The sequence below is a fragment of the Chlorocebus sabaeus genome, chromosome 17 (assembly GCF_047675955.1).
Source record: "Chlorocebus sabaeus isolate Y175 chromosome 17, mChlSab1.0.hap1, whole genome shotgun sequence".
Classification (NCBI taxonomy): Eukaryota; Metazoa; Chordata; class Mammalia; order Primates; family Cercopithecidae; genus Chlorocebus; species Chlorocebus sabaeus.
This window is the reverse complement of record NC_132920.1, coordinates 53,192,888-53,213,602: the sequence shown is the minus strand read 5'-3', so window position 1 is coordinate 53,213,602 and position 20,715 is coordinate 53,192,888. Positions and strand designations below refer to the sequence as shown.

The 20,715-nt window shown below is 43.0% G+C and overlaps 1 protein-coding gene across 4 annotated transcripts in view; it reads left to right on the top strand.

Moving 5' to 3' along the window:
- The window catches only part of ELOVL5 (ELOVL fatty acid elongase 5), a 77,539-nt gene extending 63,518 nt beyond the window's left edge, over positions 1-14,021 (top strand). For 3 of the 4 annotated variants that reach the window (XM_007972230.3, XM_007972231.3, XM_007972229.3), the window contains exons 4-8: positions 5,172-5,249; positions 6,161-6,332; positions 8,079-8,203; positions 10,681-10,815; positions 12,154-14,021. In XM_007972230.3, the coding sequence (XP_007970421.1) occupies positions 5,172-5,249; positions 6,161-6,332; positions 8,079-8,203; positions 10,681-10,815; positions 12,154-12,297 (654 nt within the window). In that variant the 3' untranslated portion in view covers positions 12,298-14,021. The remainder of the gene's footprint in view (positions 1-5,171; positions 5,250-6,160; positions 6,333-8,078; positions 8,204-10,680; positions 10,816-12,153) is intronic. The other variant, XM_073006075.1, reaches the window with a different exon arrangement.
- The last annotated feature ends 6,694 nt before the right edge of the window (positions 14,022-20,715 follow it).

The following is a 20,715-nucleotide window of genomic DNA, read 5'->3' as shown; positions in this document are numbered from 1 at the left end:
AGATGAAGGACAAAGATGCTTGGAACTGCGTTTTGAGGTGCATTTGGACTGAGAGTCAGGATTCCTTTGTGCTAATCCCAGTGGTACCAAGATCTGGGCCATCCTTATCACTTCTCATTCTCTGTTTACTCATTAAAAATATGAACTTGTACCAGACCTAAAAAATACACACTTGAGGACTCATACAGAAACAAAGCTATGAAAAGGGTCAACCCTACATATTCTCGGAGATTTTGCTTAGAAAAGCACCTTAAGTCCTGTGATGTAGTTGAACTTGAGTATGGATAATCTATTTTCCATTACTTTTTACTCCATTTCTGCTTAGGAGGTAGTAAACATACAGCTTTATCAATCTCTTATCACCAAAAGCAGCCAGCCTTCTTTGGAAAGGGATTATCTTGTTGCTCTGACATCTTGGGATGCTGATGTTAGTGGCTGATAAAGGCCACCTAAGATGATGTTTTCCTACTTTTTCTTTAAGTGTTTCAAGTGACCTTGTTTCCTGAGATGTTTCAGTAGCATTCTAGAAGGTGCCATGAAAATGGTTATTATGCTAAAGGTTACAAGTCGTTCGTGGTTAAATGTGTTATTAGATGGGAAAAGTCAACTCACCATTAAAAATTATTCACTCCTAGCTGGGTGTGGGGGCTCACGCCTGGAATCCCAGCACTTTGGGTGGCCAAGGCGAGCAGATCGCTGGAGCTCAGGAGTTTGAGACCAGCCTGCGCAACATGGTGAAACCCCGTCTCTACAAAAAATACAAAAATTAACCGGGCATGACAGCGTGCACCTGTAGTCTCAGCTGCTTGGGAGGCTGAGGTGGGAGGATGGCTTGAGCCCAGGAAGTGGAGGTTGCAGTGAGCTGAGATTGTGCCACTGCACACCAGCCTGAGCAACATAGCCAGGCCCTGTCTCAAGAAAAAAGATCCACTCCACGAATTATGTCATCCAGAACCAGGTGTGAAACTCACCTAAATTTTTTTCTTTCATTGAAAAGTTGCATGAAACCATTAGGGTTATTGACTTTTATCTCATACGGAGAAAAGAAAGCTTGTAGCTAGGTTTTAATTATAGCTCTGCACATCCTTGTGCGCATCCTCTTGGCCTAATTAAAGTTTGCTTTACTCTAAGGAAGGAGGAAGCATGTAAAGCTTTGCAGTGGTACTGTTTGTATCTCAGTATCTTTTTCTCTTTTTCTTTGGAAAAAGCCATGCAAATAATGCCCCTGGGTGGTTCTTGGCCTGCTTTTTTATTGTAGTATAGTTTTGCCCTCTTTTGATCTGATTCTCAGACACCTGCCCTTATTTTCAGCACTTCACCTTCTCCAACCTACGAGGTCCTCTCACCCTGTGGTGTCTACTTACATGCAGCTTGAAGAATTTCCGGGAAATTGACCAAAACAGCTCTTTGGAAGGAAGCCAGGCCTAAGCCCTGAAGGGAAAGGTGGCTAATGTGACTTTGACTAGAGGATTTTCTCCTGTGATGTGCTTCTAGTGGGGCTAGAGGGGTCAGTCCTTTGCTTTGAGCACCTCTGGCGTCCACTACCCATGGACACATTGCTATCCTCTGAGGGGGATGGAGGGAGCAGAGCCCTCTACTACTAGCCCATTTTATGGAGGTTTGATGAGGGTCTTAGGTGAATAAGCTTCAACTCAGGTCCTTGGTCTTGGTTTGTTAAATTATTCTATCCTTTCTGATGCCAGGGAGATTTGAGAATTTCCACGTCCCCATTATGAAATTGATGATGAAGAGTTTTCATCTTGTGAACAGGGTTCAGATGAATATCATCACAAAACCAAGCCTCATTTAAAATACTATGAAGTTCTCTTTTGCTGCACATGAAACATTAAGCCTAGATTTAGGGGGAAGAAATGGCAGTCTTGAACTCTTTGTCATTCGTTTAGCAAATATTTGTTTGACATCTCTGGTGCACTAATCCCTGTGCTGGAATATGTTGATGCGGATGCAGGAGCCACAGTCACCACCCTTCGAAATCTTACAGCTTACAGAAGAGCGCACAACAGGCCCGTTAACAAAGGGAGCATGTGAGCAAACAGCTATAGGTCACGGCAAAGTGAGGGTAGAGGAAGGAGAATAGACTTCAGGCTTTAGTGCTCAAGGGAGTAATCATGAAGAAAATAGAATTTTAACTGAACTTTGAAGGATAGATAGGATTTTGAGAGCCGGAGATGGGGTACATGGGTGCAGAGGATATTCTAGTTGAAAAGAATAAAACAGTGGTCACTGCCAACACTTATGTTTAATCCTATGTACCACATTGGGTGAGACAGGCATTATGTACTTCATGGTGGGAGCCTTATGTTTATCCCATTTGAGGACTGAGGAAACTGAAGTTTAAAATGTCGGAATAGCTTACCCAAGGTCACCTAGCAAAAGTAAGAAAGCTAGGGGTTTAATGGGCTAATGCCCAAACCCATGTTCTTTCCCCTTGGCCACTGTGTAGTGGTTAAGGAAGGGCATGTTTGGAGAACGGGAAGAGGTCCAGTTTGCATGCAGGTAGGAGAGGAGTGAAAGATAAGCTTGGGACCACGTTGTGGAAGACACCTGGACACTGCACCTAGGATTCGGGGTTTCATTCTGAAGGCAATGATGAATCACTGGAGGGTTTTAAATACGGAAATATGGAATTCAGTGGTTTGAGGGGCACAGCGGCCCCAGTAGAAGTGGTAGGTGTGAGTAGCAATGGAGGGAGTGTTGCATTGAAGCATGACAGAGCTTCTACAGGGAGCCTCAACAGGTGAAAGAGGAATGGTGGGCCTCGGTCAAGTGGAGTGGCACCAAGTGAGCAGCTTACCTGGTTTATGCTTTAGGAGTGAAAAAAGTTCACCACCCAACACCGAGGTTTGAGTTCTTTAACTAAACTCCAAAGACAGTGGGCGTTTTATACATGGATTCCCCTGCCTGATTTATGGGTAGGGAGAGGGCAAATGGAATTTTAGGTTAACTAGTTTAAAGAGTCGAGGCAATCCCACCTGGATCCCTTCTTAAAAAGGAAGCGTGTGTCCAAGAATCCCTTCTGCTGAGTTAACAAGACCCCTTCAACCCGTACTCATCCTTGAAATTGAGGCACCTGCAGAATTACAAGAGAGGATTTATCTTCCTCTTCTCCAGAGAGATCCTTTGATTTTCCCCACCCCTGCCAAGGTAGACATTCATGAATGCAGTCATCCACACCTCCAAGCGTGCGCACACACCAGCCATCCTGTTTTAAAACAGACAAAAGCAAAACCAACCTAGGATGTCTCAGGACACTATAAACCAAAATAGTCGCTGGAAAAAACAGTGATGGTAGGTTCCTGATTTAAGATTCATAAAATGATAACATTTCCAAAAATATCTCTGATGAAGACAGTCATATGTTAGTAGGTTTTTAATTTTGCCAAGAAAGGCTGCTGTTTTAAAAAAGAGTATCTTTTACATTGCACGAATTTATCTTCATGAAAACTTTACTGCATTGTCCTTATTTTTCTCATTCGCGGTTGTCCCGTGAACATTTCATCAAGAAGCACCAGTTCCCTTTCTGTACCCTCAAGCCACAGGTGGTAGTTCCTTGGTTCCCTCCTGGGGTAGAAAGAAGGGCAGAGAAAAGAGCTCTGTACTAAGCTGGCCCTTCCCTCCCCACCCCAGGTCTCAAGAGTGCATGCCAGCTTCCTCCCCCGACCTCCACCCCACTTTGGATTCAGGCTTTGTGTCTTGCTTCTTAGGACTTCTGATCAGCCTGCATGGATCCTGCTTGACTGACCATGACTTTAGAGAGTGGAATAAGACCAAAAAGTTAATACACTTTCTAATGAATTACCGTGTGGATACTGTTCTTTCAAAGATAGTATAGAATAGTTTATTGTGTGGTCTGATTTTAAAGTCTGTTAACATGAAGCTACAGAAAATTGGAATAAACCCTTTAGAGATAATGTAGTCCAACTTCATCCTTTTACAGTAAAAACAAGAGCCCACAGGAATTAGCCGGCTTGCCCCATTTGCTGGGCCTGGCACTCAAGCCTTCCTCCTAATCCATGGCTCTTCATCGTGAACTGGTGCTTCCCCCATGCTAAATCCTTGTGCTCTTGTTTGGCCATGAAAAGCCTGTTAAGTCTCAGTGCTTTTTTATGTGTAGAAGGTGACAAAGCAGAAGGAAAATGGCAAGAAAAAGATAACCAAAGAAAAATCAGATAGAACGCAGGATACGCAGTGTGAGTATGGCGGTGCACCCATTTTTGGCATTTATTTCTGAGGTCAGACCGGGTGGAACTATCACAAGGTGTCTTCAGATCCTCGTAATCACCTCTTGTTCCCTGCGGGGAATCTGTTGCTCACCAAGCTAAACTCTTGTGTTCAAGGACAGGGAACACAAGAATCGGGGTGCAGGCTCTACATCACAGCCATGGGCCTGTGATAACTGCAGGGCTGTGATGTAGAGCCTGCACCCCGAATTCTGGGGTCCTCTCTGTCAGCACAGTGCCTACTGCACTGCAAGTGACTCTGAGGCATGGGCACAATTTCTTCAGGCTGTGAAGCCTAATTCATGGATCCAGAGGATTGTACATACAACAACAGGAAATAATGAAGATAAAGCTGGACTGAATTATCCCTGGGCCTACAGCAGTGGTTCTCAAAGTATGGTTTCCATATCAGCAGCATCAGTATCACCTGGACCCTGTTAGACATACAAATTCTAGGCCCCCAGACCTACTGGAACAGAAGCACCCCCAGGGACCCATATTTTAATAACTCGCCCCTCAGGTAATTCTGATGCTGCACGCTCAAGTTTGAGGAGCACTGGCTTAGGGAAAGCAGCCAGAGGCCTCTGTGGGGCAGAGCAGGGAGCCTGTGATTGGCTTGGTCTGGGCACTTGTGCTAGGACCAAGGGGGTGATGGGCTGAGCGTTCTGCAGAGAGGCAGTGTGGTAAAGGAGGGTCTCTGAGGGCAGCAGCCTGGGAGTGACTTTTAAGTGAATTTCCCTTAGGAAATTGAGGCTCAAGTCATTAACACTTTCCTTTTGTTTACACTTCCCTACAATTGTTTTTTCTCAGAGCAAACTTGGCTCAGCACAGCCCAAGGTAAATTATCACAGATTCTGCAACTGATAAAGTTCAAACAGGACTTTACATGGCTCAGATGCTGTTGGTGACTGACTTTTTCTTCTTTTTTAGTTAGTAACAGGAGTATGGGAAGGCAAATACAACTTCTTCTGTCAGGGCACACGCACCGCAGGAGAATCAGATATGAAGGTACTGTCTCTTTTTCAGAAACTTTATTGTAAGTGTTGAGGTTTTTAAAAATAAATCGTATAAAATACAAAATGGCCCATAACCTCACTTCTCAGGCAATCCCTGTTGATATTTTTAAAAGAATAAAAAAGGCAATATATATACATGGTATTAAAATTTGAACGTGAAAGGTATAGAATAAAACCTAAAGCATCCCCCTCTGTAAAAATAACTCCTGTTAACAGTTGGCGGGAAAAATCACATGCATTTGTCAGCATATTTACACAAACAGGATCATGAGAGCAATGTCTTAAATTTTTAAAATCATTGATTTAAGTACTTTCTTTCCGAGTAGTGGTGTTAAAAATAAAATCTGACTTCCACTCGTGAGGTTTATTTTAAATCACAGGCCAACAGTCGCAGCTCAGCATGGGCAGTCATCTCCTTAGAGCGCCTGTTTGATATGTGTAATTAGGCAGAGACCTGACACTGCAGGTTCTGATTCCTTCTGTGTCTCTTGTCAGGTCAGTTGCCCCATGCTAGTCCCTGAAATCAAAAGCATTTTTTCAGATGGTTTTCCTTTGCTAGTGGCTGTGCAGGCTGCTTCCAGAGGGAATAGTCAGACTTCAAGGTTTTGAACCTTGAGCCTCATGTTTTTATTAGTCTCAGAGAGTGTCAGGGACCCTTTCAAAACATTTCCTGTAGTCATTTCAAACCCCTCCAGCTGTCCTAGTCCAGTCATGTTCTTCGGTTAAAGGTACTTGGAGAGTGACCATAGCTCCCAACCACTGATGGACATTAAGAGCTATTGGGACACTCAGGCTTCTCTGAGTTGACATCAGATTTTTGGATATTAGTGAAACATTATAGAGGTGATATTCCAGAGAAGCCGTGAGGATAAGCCTATTAAATCTTTGACCCTTTCCTCTTAGATTATCCGTGTCCTCTGGTGGTACTACTTCTCCAAACTCATAGAATTTATGGACACCTTCTTCTTCATCCTGCGCAAGAACAACCACCAGATCACGGTCCTGCACGTCTACCACCATGCCTCAATGCTGAACATCTGGTGGTTTGTGATGAACTGGGTCCCCTGCGGCCACTGTAAGTGTTAGAGACGGGGACTTGGGGAACAGGTGTGAGCAGGGAGGAGAGTTCAAACTAAGGCTTTCAGAAAAGGTGCTGTTGCTGTAAATGTCTAGGTCAGGCTTTCAACTTTGTGTTCAAGTTGCTTTTAATGATAGTTTATGTACCTATGCAAACAAAACCCTTTTTTAGTTAAGTGAACTTTCTGTGCTGATTGGGCAAGATGAGGGAGATACCACTGGGGACATATTAAGGAATAGGTATAGTATTCTGTCTTAGAGGGCAACTGTCCAGGTTCTTTCTGGTCCTTCTGTACGATGTGGAAGTGTTTGACAGGGGCAAGTGAGGAAAATAGGATCACACTGTTGCATGAGTACAGGGAGGAAGGTTCCTTTTGAAATACAGCTTTAGCTGTCATGCATTAGGAAGTCTCCACATGTTCTAACAACCCTCATATTCCCTGAAGTATGGTGATCAGGGTGTCTTCCATAACAAGCACCAAAACTTGAGACAAATTTTCTAAGGTTGTACTTGGTTTTTGGAAAGGTTGTAGTCCAGAGTTTCTTAAAATTTTCAAAGATTGCCACCTTGAGATTCAGCCTGGGAGTTTTAGCAAATGTCTCAGTCAAAAGTCCTGTCATGCCAACACTGAAGAATTTAACTGAGAACCTATGGGTCTATTTACCATACTTTTTCTCTGGGATAGCACTGCCCTTGATTACCTGAGCCTACCAAGATTCACAGTATCATGGAATTCCAGAGCTAGGAGATAAAAAAAAAAACTTTCCAAATACAGATCCTTTGGGTTTGGGAGGAAACTGAGACCACAGAAAGGTGGGTAGAGCTGGGACTTTCTGCTCCCTCTTCCTCCCACGGTCAGAGTTCATGATAGTGGATTAGCTGACCAACTTTCTAATAGAAACAGCCCCTCCCTACATTTGAAGAATGCTTTAAATTTTCAGAGAACTTTCAGGAGGACAGATTTAATTAACTCCACTTGGCCCATGAGAAACCGAACCAGGGAATGGATGTGACATGTCCAAAGTCAAACAACCAGTTCCTGTCATAGCCAGGAGTAGAAACTTCCCTAAAACCAGGCACCTCCAACTGCACAGGGAAAAGCCATATGGCTTGGTTTGGTTGCTGACTGTCGGGGAGGAGAACAGAGTCTGGAAAAAAAACTAATGGTCCTACTGGACATTGAAAATGATGTGATAAGATGGCTCTTTTATCTCTGAGGAACTAGACTCTTGACTCTATTATTAATAAAAATGTATGACCTCAGCACTGCAGTCCTGTGGAATAATTAGAAGGTGGCTTCAGAGACCTCTCCACACCCCAGCAAATGTGTAGAAACAGCCATTTTTGAGCATGTTGCCCATCAGCTGTCTTCCACAGCCTTCAGAGAGCATATCTGAGGCAGTTGTGCATGCAAAGAAAAACAGCTGCCTCTGGGAGTTGGTGGGCATCTGCAACAAAGCCGGTAGGTGCCGGAATGGCGTCATGGCTTCTGTGTCAGGTGGGCCCCTAGCAGCTACAGCCGACCCCTGGGCTCGGAGCCTCTTGGTGGCTGCCTGCCCAAGTGGAAATTGAATTCTTGTTACACATCCATGCAGTGTTTGCTGTTGCAGTGTTTGTCAGCCCTGTTGGAAATCATCTCTCTTTCTGATTCAAAAAGAATCTTGGATTTTTTTTTTTTTTTAACCACCTATTCTGTTTAAAACACTAATACATTCTCCTTCCCAAATCCCTCTGTTCCTGCAGCTTATTTTGGTGCCACACTTAATAGCTTCATCCACGTGCTCATGTACTCTTACTATGGTTTGTCGTCGGTCCCTTCCATGCGTCCATACCTCTGGTGGAAGAAGTACATCACTCAGGGGCAGCTGGTGAGTGACTTGGCCTCTTTCCCCAGGACTTGCTTCCTGGTGGATACAGACCTCTTCCTGGTTTTAGTGTTGTGTAATAGCATCTAAGATGCCCCTTCTCCACCCTTTTTCATTTGATATAATTAAATTCCTTGAAGTGGGTAGATTAGGGCATTTTCTTATTTTGAATTGATAGTGAACTGTGACCATGGGCATACAGCTAGTTGAATTGTAGAAAGAGGGCTAGAATCTAATTTGCCAACTTCAAGTTCAGCTCTTCTGAGTTTTTGCACATAAGCACATATGCATGTATGTGTGTATATATATATGTGTATGTGTGTGTGTTTTCTAATTATAGTCCAAAATCCAAAATGAAAGTTCTGTGTTTCTGGGGTTTTAGAAGGAGCTAGAGAGTAGTATGGAGTCCAGGGTATGTGTAGCCCATTACTAGGCAGCAAGGATATTTGTCTGGCAGGTATGGGTGACCCCTCAGCCCCCATGCAGAGGAGTACCTGTTGGTGAGGATGGCAGCTGTTTGCTTCAGTTAACAGCTCCCTCCCCTGGTTTACTGCCAGGGCCAGGCCACTTCACCTGATACTTCTCACCATCCTTGATTAAGCCTTCTCCATTTATCAGTATATTGTAGTTAACCTCTTTCTCTCCTCTTATGAATTCTTCTATGAACTAATTAATACTACTACTGCTCATGTTAAACACTGACATTTCCTATGTGTTGAGCACATGTTGGGCACTCATACCAAGTACGTGATTTTACATAGATTGTTCCAGTAGCCTGATTTCATATTATTGTCCCCAGGCCAGGCACAGTGGCTCACACATGTAATCACAGCATTTTTGGGAGGTCAAGGCAGGAGGATCACTTGAGGCCAGGAGTTTAAGACCAGCCTACGGAACATAGTGAAACCCTGTCTCTACCAAAAAATAAATAAATTATTGTCCCTATTTTATAGATGACACTGAGACAATAAGCCAAAGCTAGCTGACTGAGGGGTGTGGACATTAAATCTTTTGCCCTTTCCTTGTCTTATTAACACATTTTTCTAAACAGACCAAGCTGATTCAGACCCCTTCAAGTCAATTAGGATTTTTCAATCTTTAAAAATAACAATCTGAAAAAAAAGTCTTGAGAAAATCTTCTGAGAGACTAAAGTGTTTAATATTTCATTTTCACCTCCCTGTCAACTGCAATGTTTTCTCACCCACCTGTGAAAAAGGAAAATTGTTGATTAACCTCCTTGTTATACTTGAGGAGAAACGATGCAGAAATTGATTTATACCACAGTTTTGGGTCTGGTGGAAGCAGAATTTAAAAGAAAAGACTGACAAAGTTGGTCTCCCATTAGGCTCTGTACTTTGAGGTGGAAGATTAAACCTACCCAGGTTGTCAGGATTTATTTTAAGCACCACTCCTAGTTATTCCTCAGTCTGCAGTACTAACCTTAAAAAGAGAAGGCAAACAGCCAGGCACAGTGGGTCATGGCTTGGAGTCCCAGTTACTTAGGAGGCTGAGATGGAAGGATCTCTTGAACCTAGGAGTTTGAGGCCACCCTGGGCAACATAGAAATACCTTGTCTCAAAAATTAAAAACAAAAACCTCTACATAGAAACACTGGAGCTGCCAGAAATACAGTGCGCAGAGCCTAGCCCTTTTTTGGTTTGAGACGGAGTCCCGCTCTGTCACCAAGCTGGAGTACAGTGGCGCCATCTTGGTTCACTGCAACCTCTGCCTCCTGGGTTCAAGCGACTCTCCTATCTCAGCCTCCCAAGTAGCTGGGACTACAGGCACGTGCCACCATGCCCGGCTAATTTTTGTATTTCTAGTAGAGACAGGGTTTCACCATTTTGGCCAGGATGGTGTTGATCTCTTGACCTTGTGATCCATCAGCCTTGGCCTCCCAAAGTGCTGGGATAACAGGTGTAAGCCACCGTGCCCAGCCTGAGCCTAATCCTTTTTAAAACATCTTTCCACCATTTCTCTAACCAGTTCACATGCGTTTCAAGATTTATTCATCAGAATTAATCAATGCACTTACTGTTGTTTGCCAGTAAAGGTTTAAATCTACTCATCAGCCTTCACTAAACTAGAAGGGTCCGTGGATAAGGAGTCGGAAGAATGTCCAGCCAGGTGGCACATCCTGCAGTGATGTTATCAGTGCCCTTTCAACATACACACTCACTCTTCCTTCTCAAAAAACAAAAACAAAGTCTTGCATCTCTCTATAGTGTGTCCTTGAATTTTGGAGAAGGTAGTTTAAATAGCTTGGAGGGCAGAGGAAGAATGTGTATAAGACAAACACACCTAGAGTTTAGGATGAGTGTTGTGTATGTGTTGTGTTCATGAAGTGACTGCTGTACCTGCAGAAAGGGTAGTGAGTGGTAATTCAGAAATTTAGGTGATGCTGGGTAAAAAGTCTGCCTGGTGTGGGGCCTCTTCCATGCACTGTCCCTGCTCAGCTGCATCCCCTCTGTTCCCCTAGCTTCAGTTTGTGCTGACAATCATCCAGACCAGCTGCGGGGTCATCTGGCCGTGCACATTCCCTCTTGGTTGGTTGTATTTCCAGATTGGATACATGATTTCCCTGATTGCTCTCTTCACAAATTTCTACATTCAGGTAAATCTCACTCTTCTCTGGGACTTGGTGTCTGGGGCCTTTACCAACAAAGGCCCTCATCTGTTAACTTAATGGGCATGTGGAACCTTTGCTGGGTGACAGGCTCTGGCCTCTAATGGAGTCACTATGACAAGAGCAGCCCCTGCCTCTGGGGGGCTCACAGCTCACTGGAAGACACTCTAGAACCCTGTTCTAGAGCCTGGGTGAGGGAGTCTTGGGATTCCCCTGGGAAATGGAAAACTGTGCAGCAGGACCCTGTGTTGCTTCCCTCTGACCTGCAGCAGAGAGACGTGAGAGGTGATTTCAATCAGAAATCTCTCAGTTCACTACCTTGAACGTCATGGCCAAATAAAATTTCAGAGGAGATTTTTATCACAGTCCTCAGATACGGAGATCCGCTTTATGTCCCAGCTTTCTTATACATTTAGTCCTCAGGTGTGAGGATTCGGTTCATTCCTAAGCATATGATGTGGTGACGTAGGTCTTTGCTCACAGAAAGGTCCATTTAGGGCAGATCGTCTCCAGTGGTGCCTGACCACATTGCAGCCACTGCTCATTCTCCTGCCATGTGTCACCCCCCAGATGACATCTGTCCTGCTATTGTTGCCAGTGCCTGGTAGCCATAAGGCCTGCTGATCTGGGCAAAACACAGAGGTCAGGAGCAAGGGCAGAGGCTGCGAGTTCTGTGGCTCAGACATTTGTCCTTTCCTCTTCTGTGCCCATAGGCACCTGTGTGTGGCATGTTGGGTTTGAGTTGAAGTCATATACTTCTGGGCTTCATAGTTTATGGCTGCACTGTGGGACATACACCAGGTACAAGGAAGGTGAAAGGATAGGACCTGATGAAACTGAAATCACATTTATTCTAACTGCTTATAGCAGCATAGCACTTTGTTCATGAAGGCCAAGATAGTCACTGAGGCAGTGAGGAACTTTTGAAGATGAAGAAGGGACGTGGGTGTCAAGAGAGCTACTGCCAGGTGGGAAAGGCTGATTTGGCCACATAACCCCTGTCATCTGCCATCCAGATATTAAAAGGCAAAGCAGAGTAAAATGTAAATTGAATTTTCTGTGTGACATTTTAAATAGTATTTCTGTTGCAGCCTGTGATTCAGTTAACTTACCTCAGGCTAAGCCTCAGAAAAAAAAAGTAAGAATGATTGAAACCAGTGACAAAAGATTTAGTCATGGGGACTTGACCACAGGAGTTTCTCCTTGATAAGATTTGATCTTAAAAGAAAACTAGGCCTAGTGTTAGAGATGCAAGTCCCAGTAAAGTTCCCTGTAAAGAAAACTGTCTATGGTCATTTGGTTCTCATCTGCCCTTACACATTTTAGACCTACAACAAGAAGGGGGCCTCCCGAAGGAAAGACCACCTGAAGGACCACCAGAATGGGTCCGTGGCTGCTGTGAACGGACACACCAACAGCTTTTCACCCCTGGAAAACAATGTGAAGCCAAGGAAACTGCGGAAGGATTGAAGTCAAAGAATTGAAACCCTCCAAACCACGTCATCTGATTGTAAGCACAATATGAGTTGTGCCCCAATGCTCGTTAACAGCTGCTGTAACTAGTCTGGCCTACAATAGTGTGATTCATGTAGGACTTCTTTCATCAATTCAAAACCCCTAGAAAACCTATACAGATTATATAAGTAGGGATAAGATTTCTAACATTTCTGGGCTCTCAATGACCCCTGCGATAGACTGTGGAAAGGGAGTATTATCGTAGTATACAACACTGCTGTTGCCTTATTAGTTATAACATGATAGGTGCTGAATTGTGATTCACAATTTAAAAACACTGTAATCCAAACTTTTTTTTTAACTGTAGATCATGCATGTGATTGTAAATGTAAATTTGTACAATGTTGTTATAGTAGAGAAACACACATGCCTTAAAATTTAAAAAGCAGGGCCCAAAGCTTATTAGTTTAAATTAGGGTATGTTTCAAGTTTGTATTAATTTGTAATAGCTCTGTTTAGAAAAAATCAAAGACCATGATTTATGAAACTAATGTGACATATAGTTTCCAATGACTTGTTGATGTGAAATTAGACACGGCACCTTCAGTTTTGTACTATTGGCTTTGAATCAAGCAGGCTCAAATCTAGCGGAACAGTCAGTTTAACTTTTTAACAGATCTTATTTTTTTATTTTGAGTGCCACTATTAATGTAAAAAGGGGGGGCTCTAAAGCAGTCTTGATGAAACTTAAATATATATTCTTTGTCCTCGCGATTTTAGGAAGGGTGGAGGGTGAGTAGGCCATTTTTAATTTCTGAAGTGCTAAGTGTTTTTATACAGCAAACAAAAAGTCAATTTTGCTTTCCACTAGTGCGAGAGAGGATGTATACTTTTCAAGAGAAAGCCTATTTATCATTTGACAGAGTCCCATAGATGAGCAATGGGGAACTGGTTGCCAGGGTCTAAATTTGGATTGATTTCTGTACTGTTATCTGTTTTGACACAGATTTCCTTGTAAAATGTGCCTAGTTTACCAAAATTAACAAAGGGGGGTGGGGAAAGGACTTTAAAAATGTTCAAGGTAAAATCAAGTATAGCCACAGCATAAGAGAATCGAGAAATTTGATAGAGGTAACTTGTTTAATGTTAATCTAATAGTACTTGTAATTTCTTTCTGCTTAGAATCTAAAGATTTGTTTAGAACCTCTTGTTTAAAAAAAATAGACTGCTTATCATAAAATCACATCTCACACATTTGAGGCAGTGGTCAAACAGATAAAGCCTATGATGTGTGTCATTTTAAAGTATTGGAATTTAGCCTCTGAATACCTTCTCCACTGGGGGAAAGATATTCGTGGAACCACTCATGACATATCTTAGAAGGTCATTGACAATGTATAAACTAATTGTTGGTTTGATATTTATGTAAATATCAGTTTACCATGCTTTAATTTTGCACATTCACACTATAGGGAGCCTATTGGTTCTCTATTAGTCTTGTGGGTTTTCTGTTTGAAAAGGAGTCATGGCATCTGTTTACATTTACCTTACAAACCTAGAATGTGTATATTTATAAATGTATGTCTTCATTCCTAGGTACTAATTTGCAGATGTCTTTACATATTTCAAATACAGAAACTATAACATTCAATAGTGTGCTGTCAAAGTGTGCTTAGCTCACCTGGATATACCCACATTGTTAAATGTCTAAACAGTAATCATTAAAACATTTTTGATTACCTGTGCCTTCGTTTTACATTTTTTGTGCTGGCAATTCTGAAGAACTGGAGAAAAATCCACTTCATTCACTGTCTAGGAGCTTACGCAAATGGATGGTAAATCATTCAGTTTGGAAGGCCATATTATTGCTTAGTTCTCAACGAGGAAGGACCCTGCATAATAACGCATAGTGGTGGTTCCACCCTAATGCTGTCCTCTCTGCCTCCTCCAGGTAATCCCACTAAAGGTTCCAGCTCTAAACATGCTCCTTTATCCTTCCTCCCGTTGGCCCCAATCTCTCGCCTTACCCCGAGAATGTTAGAATTACTCTCCGAGGCCTAGACCATAGGTCTGCAAAATTTTTTTCTGGAAAGAACAAGTTGGAAAATATTTCAGGCTTTGCAGGACATGCAGTCCCTGTTGCAGCCACTTGACTGTGCCATCGTGGAGCGCAAAAACAGCCATAGACAATATGTAAAGGAATATGCATGGCTGTGTTCTAATAAAACTTTATTTACAAGCTTGGACAACATAGCAAGACCCTGTCTCTACAAAAAATTTTTAGAAACTAGCTGGGCATGGTGGTACATACCAGCAGTCCCAGGTTCTCAGGAGGATGAGGCCAAAGATCACTTGAACCCATGAGTTCAAGGTTACGGTGAACAAGGGTCATGTGCCTGCACTCCAGTCTGCAACAGACTGAGACCCCATCTTTTTAAAAAACAAAAAAAAATTTACAAAACAGAAAGCCTGTGCCCATAGTTTGCTGACCTCTACTCTAGAGTAATGAGGTCCCCTCCCCTTTGAACCTAAAGCTCAGTCATTTTCTTTGCCAAAGATCATTTTATGTCCCAGATCATGGCCCTTCCCAGCCTACCCCATTTTGTTTCAATTTACAGGTGCATTCATGTCTACAACAGGAGAGATGACGTGGATGGTCGATCTTCCTTCCATCTGCTTCATGCCATACAGTCCCCAGTATAGGCTCTTAGGTGCTAAACTAGAAAGCACCTAAGAGCCAAGACTGAGCCTATACTGTTTTAAATGAGTGCACATGAAAGACATGTTAGTTGCTGAAACCACCTGTGGATATGACTGCAGAATTGTCAGAACTCCAGAGAAATGTCACCTAAAACTGCATTTAGTACTTGGGATATTATCCAGAAGGCACAAGAGGATTGTTGGGGAGCTGATGGTAATAAATTATATCCCTGTCTTTCCCCTCTAAGTTCAGAACAAATTGAAAAAATACTGGAAATTAGACCAGTAGGAATTAAAATAGCATGTGTCTTACTAAGAAGGCTGGATTGGTGAAACTAAGACCAGAGTGTGGCTCTCTAATTAACCCTTGCTAATAACTCTGTTAACCTAACTTACCCGGGCTCAGTAGCACACCAGTGGTTGCTCTGATGGTTGGTCTGGTGATAAAGTGGTTATTAAAATATATTAAATATCAGTCCTGGAATTTACCTACCTTAAATTGTAAACTCTCCTTGTAGTGGCAGATTCTACACTGATGACCTTACCATGCCAAGGAAGTGTGCTTAGCTGCAACTCTCAAGCAGCAATCCTCCTCCCTTCAGAGAAGTGAGTGGATAAGAGGCAAGAGAGAGGGCAGATGTGTTCTGCTCTTCTTTTTCCTGTATGGAAAAGGGAAGATTCCCATTTCTCCCTCTATTTTTAGCAGCCTTGCTAATCATGTAGAAGGGCGTTGTAGACTAATATGAGAAGTACAGCTTGGAGGCTGCATTGACTGGGTTGAAATCCTCCCTGTGTGACCTTTTGGCAAGAAAACTTTGCCTTAGTTTTTCTCATCTGCCAAATAGGAATAATGTTGGTTTCTATGTTATAGGGTCCTTGTAAGGATTAAATAAATGACTAATGATACTGTATATATATATATAGCCTTTGGAACCCCATCTAGCTCAGAATAAAGTATAAGTGATAACTTACCTTCAGGATTGTAATCTCAACTCACCCCACTGGTCTCTTTCAGCTGTAAGCTATTGTTTCACTGTTATTTCCCTGATTGGCTGCTCTAGTAATCCTATCAAAAAAAAGGGAAGGAAGTTATTTTTTGTATGACATTTTCTTTGTTAAATCAGTGTTGAAAAGAAATAAGCAATTCTTAGGAATCAAATGTTCACCATCTATGTTATTCCTGATTTTGCCAGAGTTTTACATTAAATTCACCATTCTGGAGTTTTTAGAATCTACTTTGGAAAATAGGACAGTGATTATCAGTATCTGGACTTTATTCATTGTTTCTCTGGAGTTCTGACAACAATTCTGAAGTCATCCGCAGGTTGTTTCAGCGACTGACATGTCTTTCATGAGAACTCATTTAAAACAGGTGTCTCCTGCTATCCCGTTATCACTCTTGGACTTCAAATCCTAACCAGGTTTTTCTCTATACTCTTTAATTTGGAAATGATTGTCCTCAGTGGAGCAGATGGAGCCAAATAGTGGTTGCTGTCGGTTTTCTGCTCTGCTCTTTACCATTGCCTCATTGGCCATTAGTTCTTATTCCAGGCATAGATTTTAAACCTGTTTTTGTTATCCTTGACATTTTTGTAATCCTTATCTTCTCTCTTTCTTCAGTATGTTTATGGCTTGCTGAAAAGAGAGTTCCTGGGCCAGTTTTTGCCATAGTTCGCAGAGGATGTCTGGATTCAACTCTTGATCTAAAATCAAGAAAGACTTCTGGGGTGGAAATTGTAGGAATAAGCAGTGCAGGATCCAGTGAATGGATAATGTAATGGTGACAGAGATCCAGTTGTCATGCTTCCCTTTCTCACATAATTAGGACTCTCCTGAACAGCACCTACCACCCTGTCTGTTGCCCCATTTGTGTTACTCTGTTGGCCAGGCCTTTGCAGAATGTTCACTGGGAGAGTGCTTGGTACAGAGGACTGAGCTAGGTGTGTTGAGCAAACGGGGATCGTGAGAAAACCAGCCCTCGCAGAAGCCTCTACTGAATTGGTATCAAACATACACACGTGTGCCTTCTGTGTAAAATGGTTTGTGGTGAGTGCCATGAGATTGGTATAAAGCAGCTACCATGAGAGTCCAGGGAGGGAGAACCCTTCTAGCAAGGGTGGGTAAGAAAAACATTGTAAAGGAGTTAGCTTTTAATCTGAGCCTTCAAAGACCATCTGGGTTTCAGTAGATGGAGCCTGAAGGTGCTGGGAGACAGCATTCCACATACAGGAACCAGTATGAGCAAATGCATAGAAGGCCTGGGGGGAGATGACACATTGCACTCGAATGGATGTGTGGATGAAACTGCTTGCTTTAAAAATGAGGTAAAGTGGGAAGAGAGTGGAATTGTCTGGGTGTTCTCATTGGTGAAATGTGTAGAATGTTGCTCAGAGCTCCCAGAGGCAGTAGTGATTATGTGTAAAGGAACCATTCTGAGCGGAATCTCCTGTCACTGGCCTGTGTGCCCCAGCCCTCCTGCTCCTATCACCAGCAGTGCCAGGGAGGAGCCAAAACATGCTGATAACAAGAACCAGGACTCACATCAGTCTCAGTTACAAGCTGATGGAGTCTTCTGTCAGATAGGGCAGGTTCAAAGGGGACCTCAGACCTTTGCCAGAAAATTGCCCCTCACCAAAGAGATGGCATTTGAAACCTGAAAATGGGGCCCCTGATGGGATGAGTCGGGATTGAAATCCCACATTGGCTAGTAAACAAATACTTCTTAGGTGATTATGTCAACATATTCCTACTGGTGTTCTTTGTTCAAAAAATGGGCATAGATGCAGGTTTCCCTTGGATGAATTTGACAATGTTTTCACCAAGCTACCACTTTTCAGCAAACTGTGTGCTTTCCCCTTGACAATGTTCCCAGTGAAACAGGCGCTTGTTTGTAGGAAAGCATCAGCACCAGATTCCAGCAACCTTGTGCCTTTCCCTGAGCCCCCCCTTTTTTTTTTTAAGACAGAGTCTCACTCTGTCACCCAGGCTGGAGTGCAGTGGCCCAATCTTGGCTCACTGCAAGCTCCACCTCCCGGGTTCATGCCGTTCTGCCTCAGCCTCCCGAGTAGCTGGGACTACAGGCACCCGCCACCACGCCTGGCTAAAATTTTAATTTTTTTTTCCATATTTTTAGTAGAGACAGGGTTTCACTGTGTTTGCCAGGATGGTCTCCATCTCCTGACCTCGTGATCCGCCCACCTCAGCTTCCCAAAGTGCTGGGATTACAGGCATAAGCCACCACACCCAGCCCCCTGCTCCCTTATTAATTGCTGTGGCTCTCAGTCCTCCAGGAAGGCTACGTGGTTAGGGGTTGACCAAGTCGCACCTGCCTGCTACCTATGCCATTCCTGCAGAGCTGGAGTACTGGGTTAAGTGTACTTTAAAACCAAGGCCAGGGCTGGGTGTGGTGGCTCATGCCTGTAATCCCAACAGTTTGGGAGGCCGAGGCAGTTGGATCACTTGAGGTCAGGAGTTCGAAACCAGCCTGGCCAACATGGTGAGACCCCATCTCTACTAAAAATACAAAAATGAGCTGGGTGTGGTGGTGCATACCTGTAATCCCAGCTACTTGGGAGGCTGAGGCAGGAGAATCACTTGAACCCAGGAGGAGGAGGTTGCAGTGAACTGAGATCATACCACTGCACTCCAGCCTGCCTGGGCAACAGAGCAAGACACTGTGTCAAAAAAAAAAAAAAAAAAAAAAACCAAGGCCAAATGTCACCCCATGATCTTACAAGGGAACAGTCAGAATCCAAATCCTAAGCACACAAAGCTACTTTCTTAAGGGCAATGGAAGAGGGAAATTGTGATGGCCCCAAGCTAGAACCTAAATTACACATTTACTTTAGAACTAGGTATAGAAGGTTACATATCCTAGGGCACAGATGGGCGTCTGTGTCCATGCTAGAAGATTCTATGTGTCTTTAGAGGTGGCATAGCATACCTGTTAGAAAGGCTTCGCTATTTACTACTGTGGGATCACAAGCAAGTTACCTCTTTTCTGAACCTCAGTTTCCTAAGCTATAAAAAAGATGCGGATGCTTAGCTAATGTGGCTGGAATTAAATGCAGAAATGAAACAGAAAGCTTTTAGCACAGGGCTTTACCCTAACAGGCACTTACTCTTAAGAGTGGTTTATTACCAGGTAGGTAAGTAAGCAAGGAAAGTATGTGTTAATCAGTTTGTCATCAGATTTAAAATTTTATTACCCAATACATTATTTTCACTAAAGTATCCTTGGTTAAAGCTCAGTTAATACTAGCATTTAGTAAGATAACTCAAATTTCTCAAAAAAAAAAAAATGGACAAATTGGATGTCTTTAATTCAACTGACTTACAAAATGATTTTAATATGAGAATCGTCTAGTCATAAGTTGTCATTCAAGAACAAAAATTATTTGTTCTGGCACTAACTGGCATGTGATTCTGGTGAGGTACATCATGACTCTGGGTCTCCTGTAGAAACGATGGGGTTGTGGGGGCGCCCCGGTTCCTTCCATCCTGAACATTCTGCGATGCCAAAGTAGCACTCCAGCATAGCCCTGATTTACTTCTAATTCCTTTCCTTTTCAGGACATTGACGTAAAGTAGAACATGCTTCCTAAACGCCTTAAAGATTAGACGTTACACACAGCGTACAGTCAATGCAAGGAGGCCTGCACACAGTGAACCTCTGTCTAGAACTGCGGCCGCTAAGGCCTTCCCGTATGGACTGCAGCACTGCTCGGGAAAGCTGCCTGCAGGTGAATAAGTGAATGTGAAATTAAGCGAGACTCTCTGCAACTGTATTCACTATATCACACTTTAATTTGGCCTCTTTTGCATTATTTCCTAGTGTTTGGAGAATACATTTGAGAAAGCATGTTATATATTTTTTTACAACTCATTTTACATTTACCTCAGTTGGAGAAAAAATTGATGGGAGGTGATTTAAATGTGTCTCTATGGAATGAGATCAAGGGATTAAACAGCCTCCCAAGTGTCCACACTGGCCTAGGATCCAAATGAGAATAGACTGTCCCAGGACCTGTGGTGGGACTTGAAGTTTCTGAAGGAAAGGTAGGAGTTGAGGTAGGAATAGAGTAGATCAAAGTACAAAATTTGGATCAAAGTACAAAATTTCCAAAGAAGGAAAAAAAAATGAAAGGTTGATGAAATAACTGTACCAGAGAAGGGTTGCTTTTCTAGAGACAGCCGTTTGTCTCGTGATCTGAATTAAATAGCATGGTGTTCTCAGTGGCCTTCCACATCACTGAGAATCACTAGCAGGCTCACCAGGGATTCACTACTGACTCAGAAGGTGTTCTAGAAAGCAGTTTCCAGAATGTGTTCTAGAAAGAAGTCAGATGCAGAGCGCCTCTCAAGTGTGAGACACCAAGGTGCCTTCCTCCCAGTATCTAGGTATTGGCAGCTCTCTTCCCCGTTTTGCAGATGAGAAAGTTGAAATCCAGAGTCTGCCCAAGGTAAGTGTGACACCAGAGTTCAAATGGGCTTTCCTGGTCCAAAGCTGTTGCCAGGCATTGGCACTCACTAGGCAGGGAGACAGTACAGAAAGTGGCCCCTCAGACCCGCCCCTCTAGACACAATTACAGCTACAGGGACTCACATTGTGCTGGCAACTTCATTTCTAACCAGGACAATAGTCTGTCTACGGTGATATCAATGTGAATGTAAATTATTTATAAAGTGCACATTATCTAATGAGGATGTTCCGCCCGTGAATTAGCAAAGAGA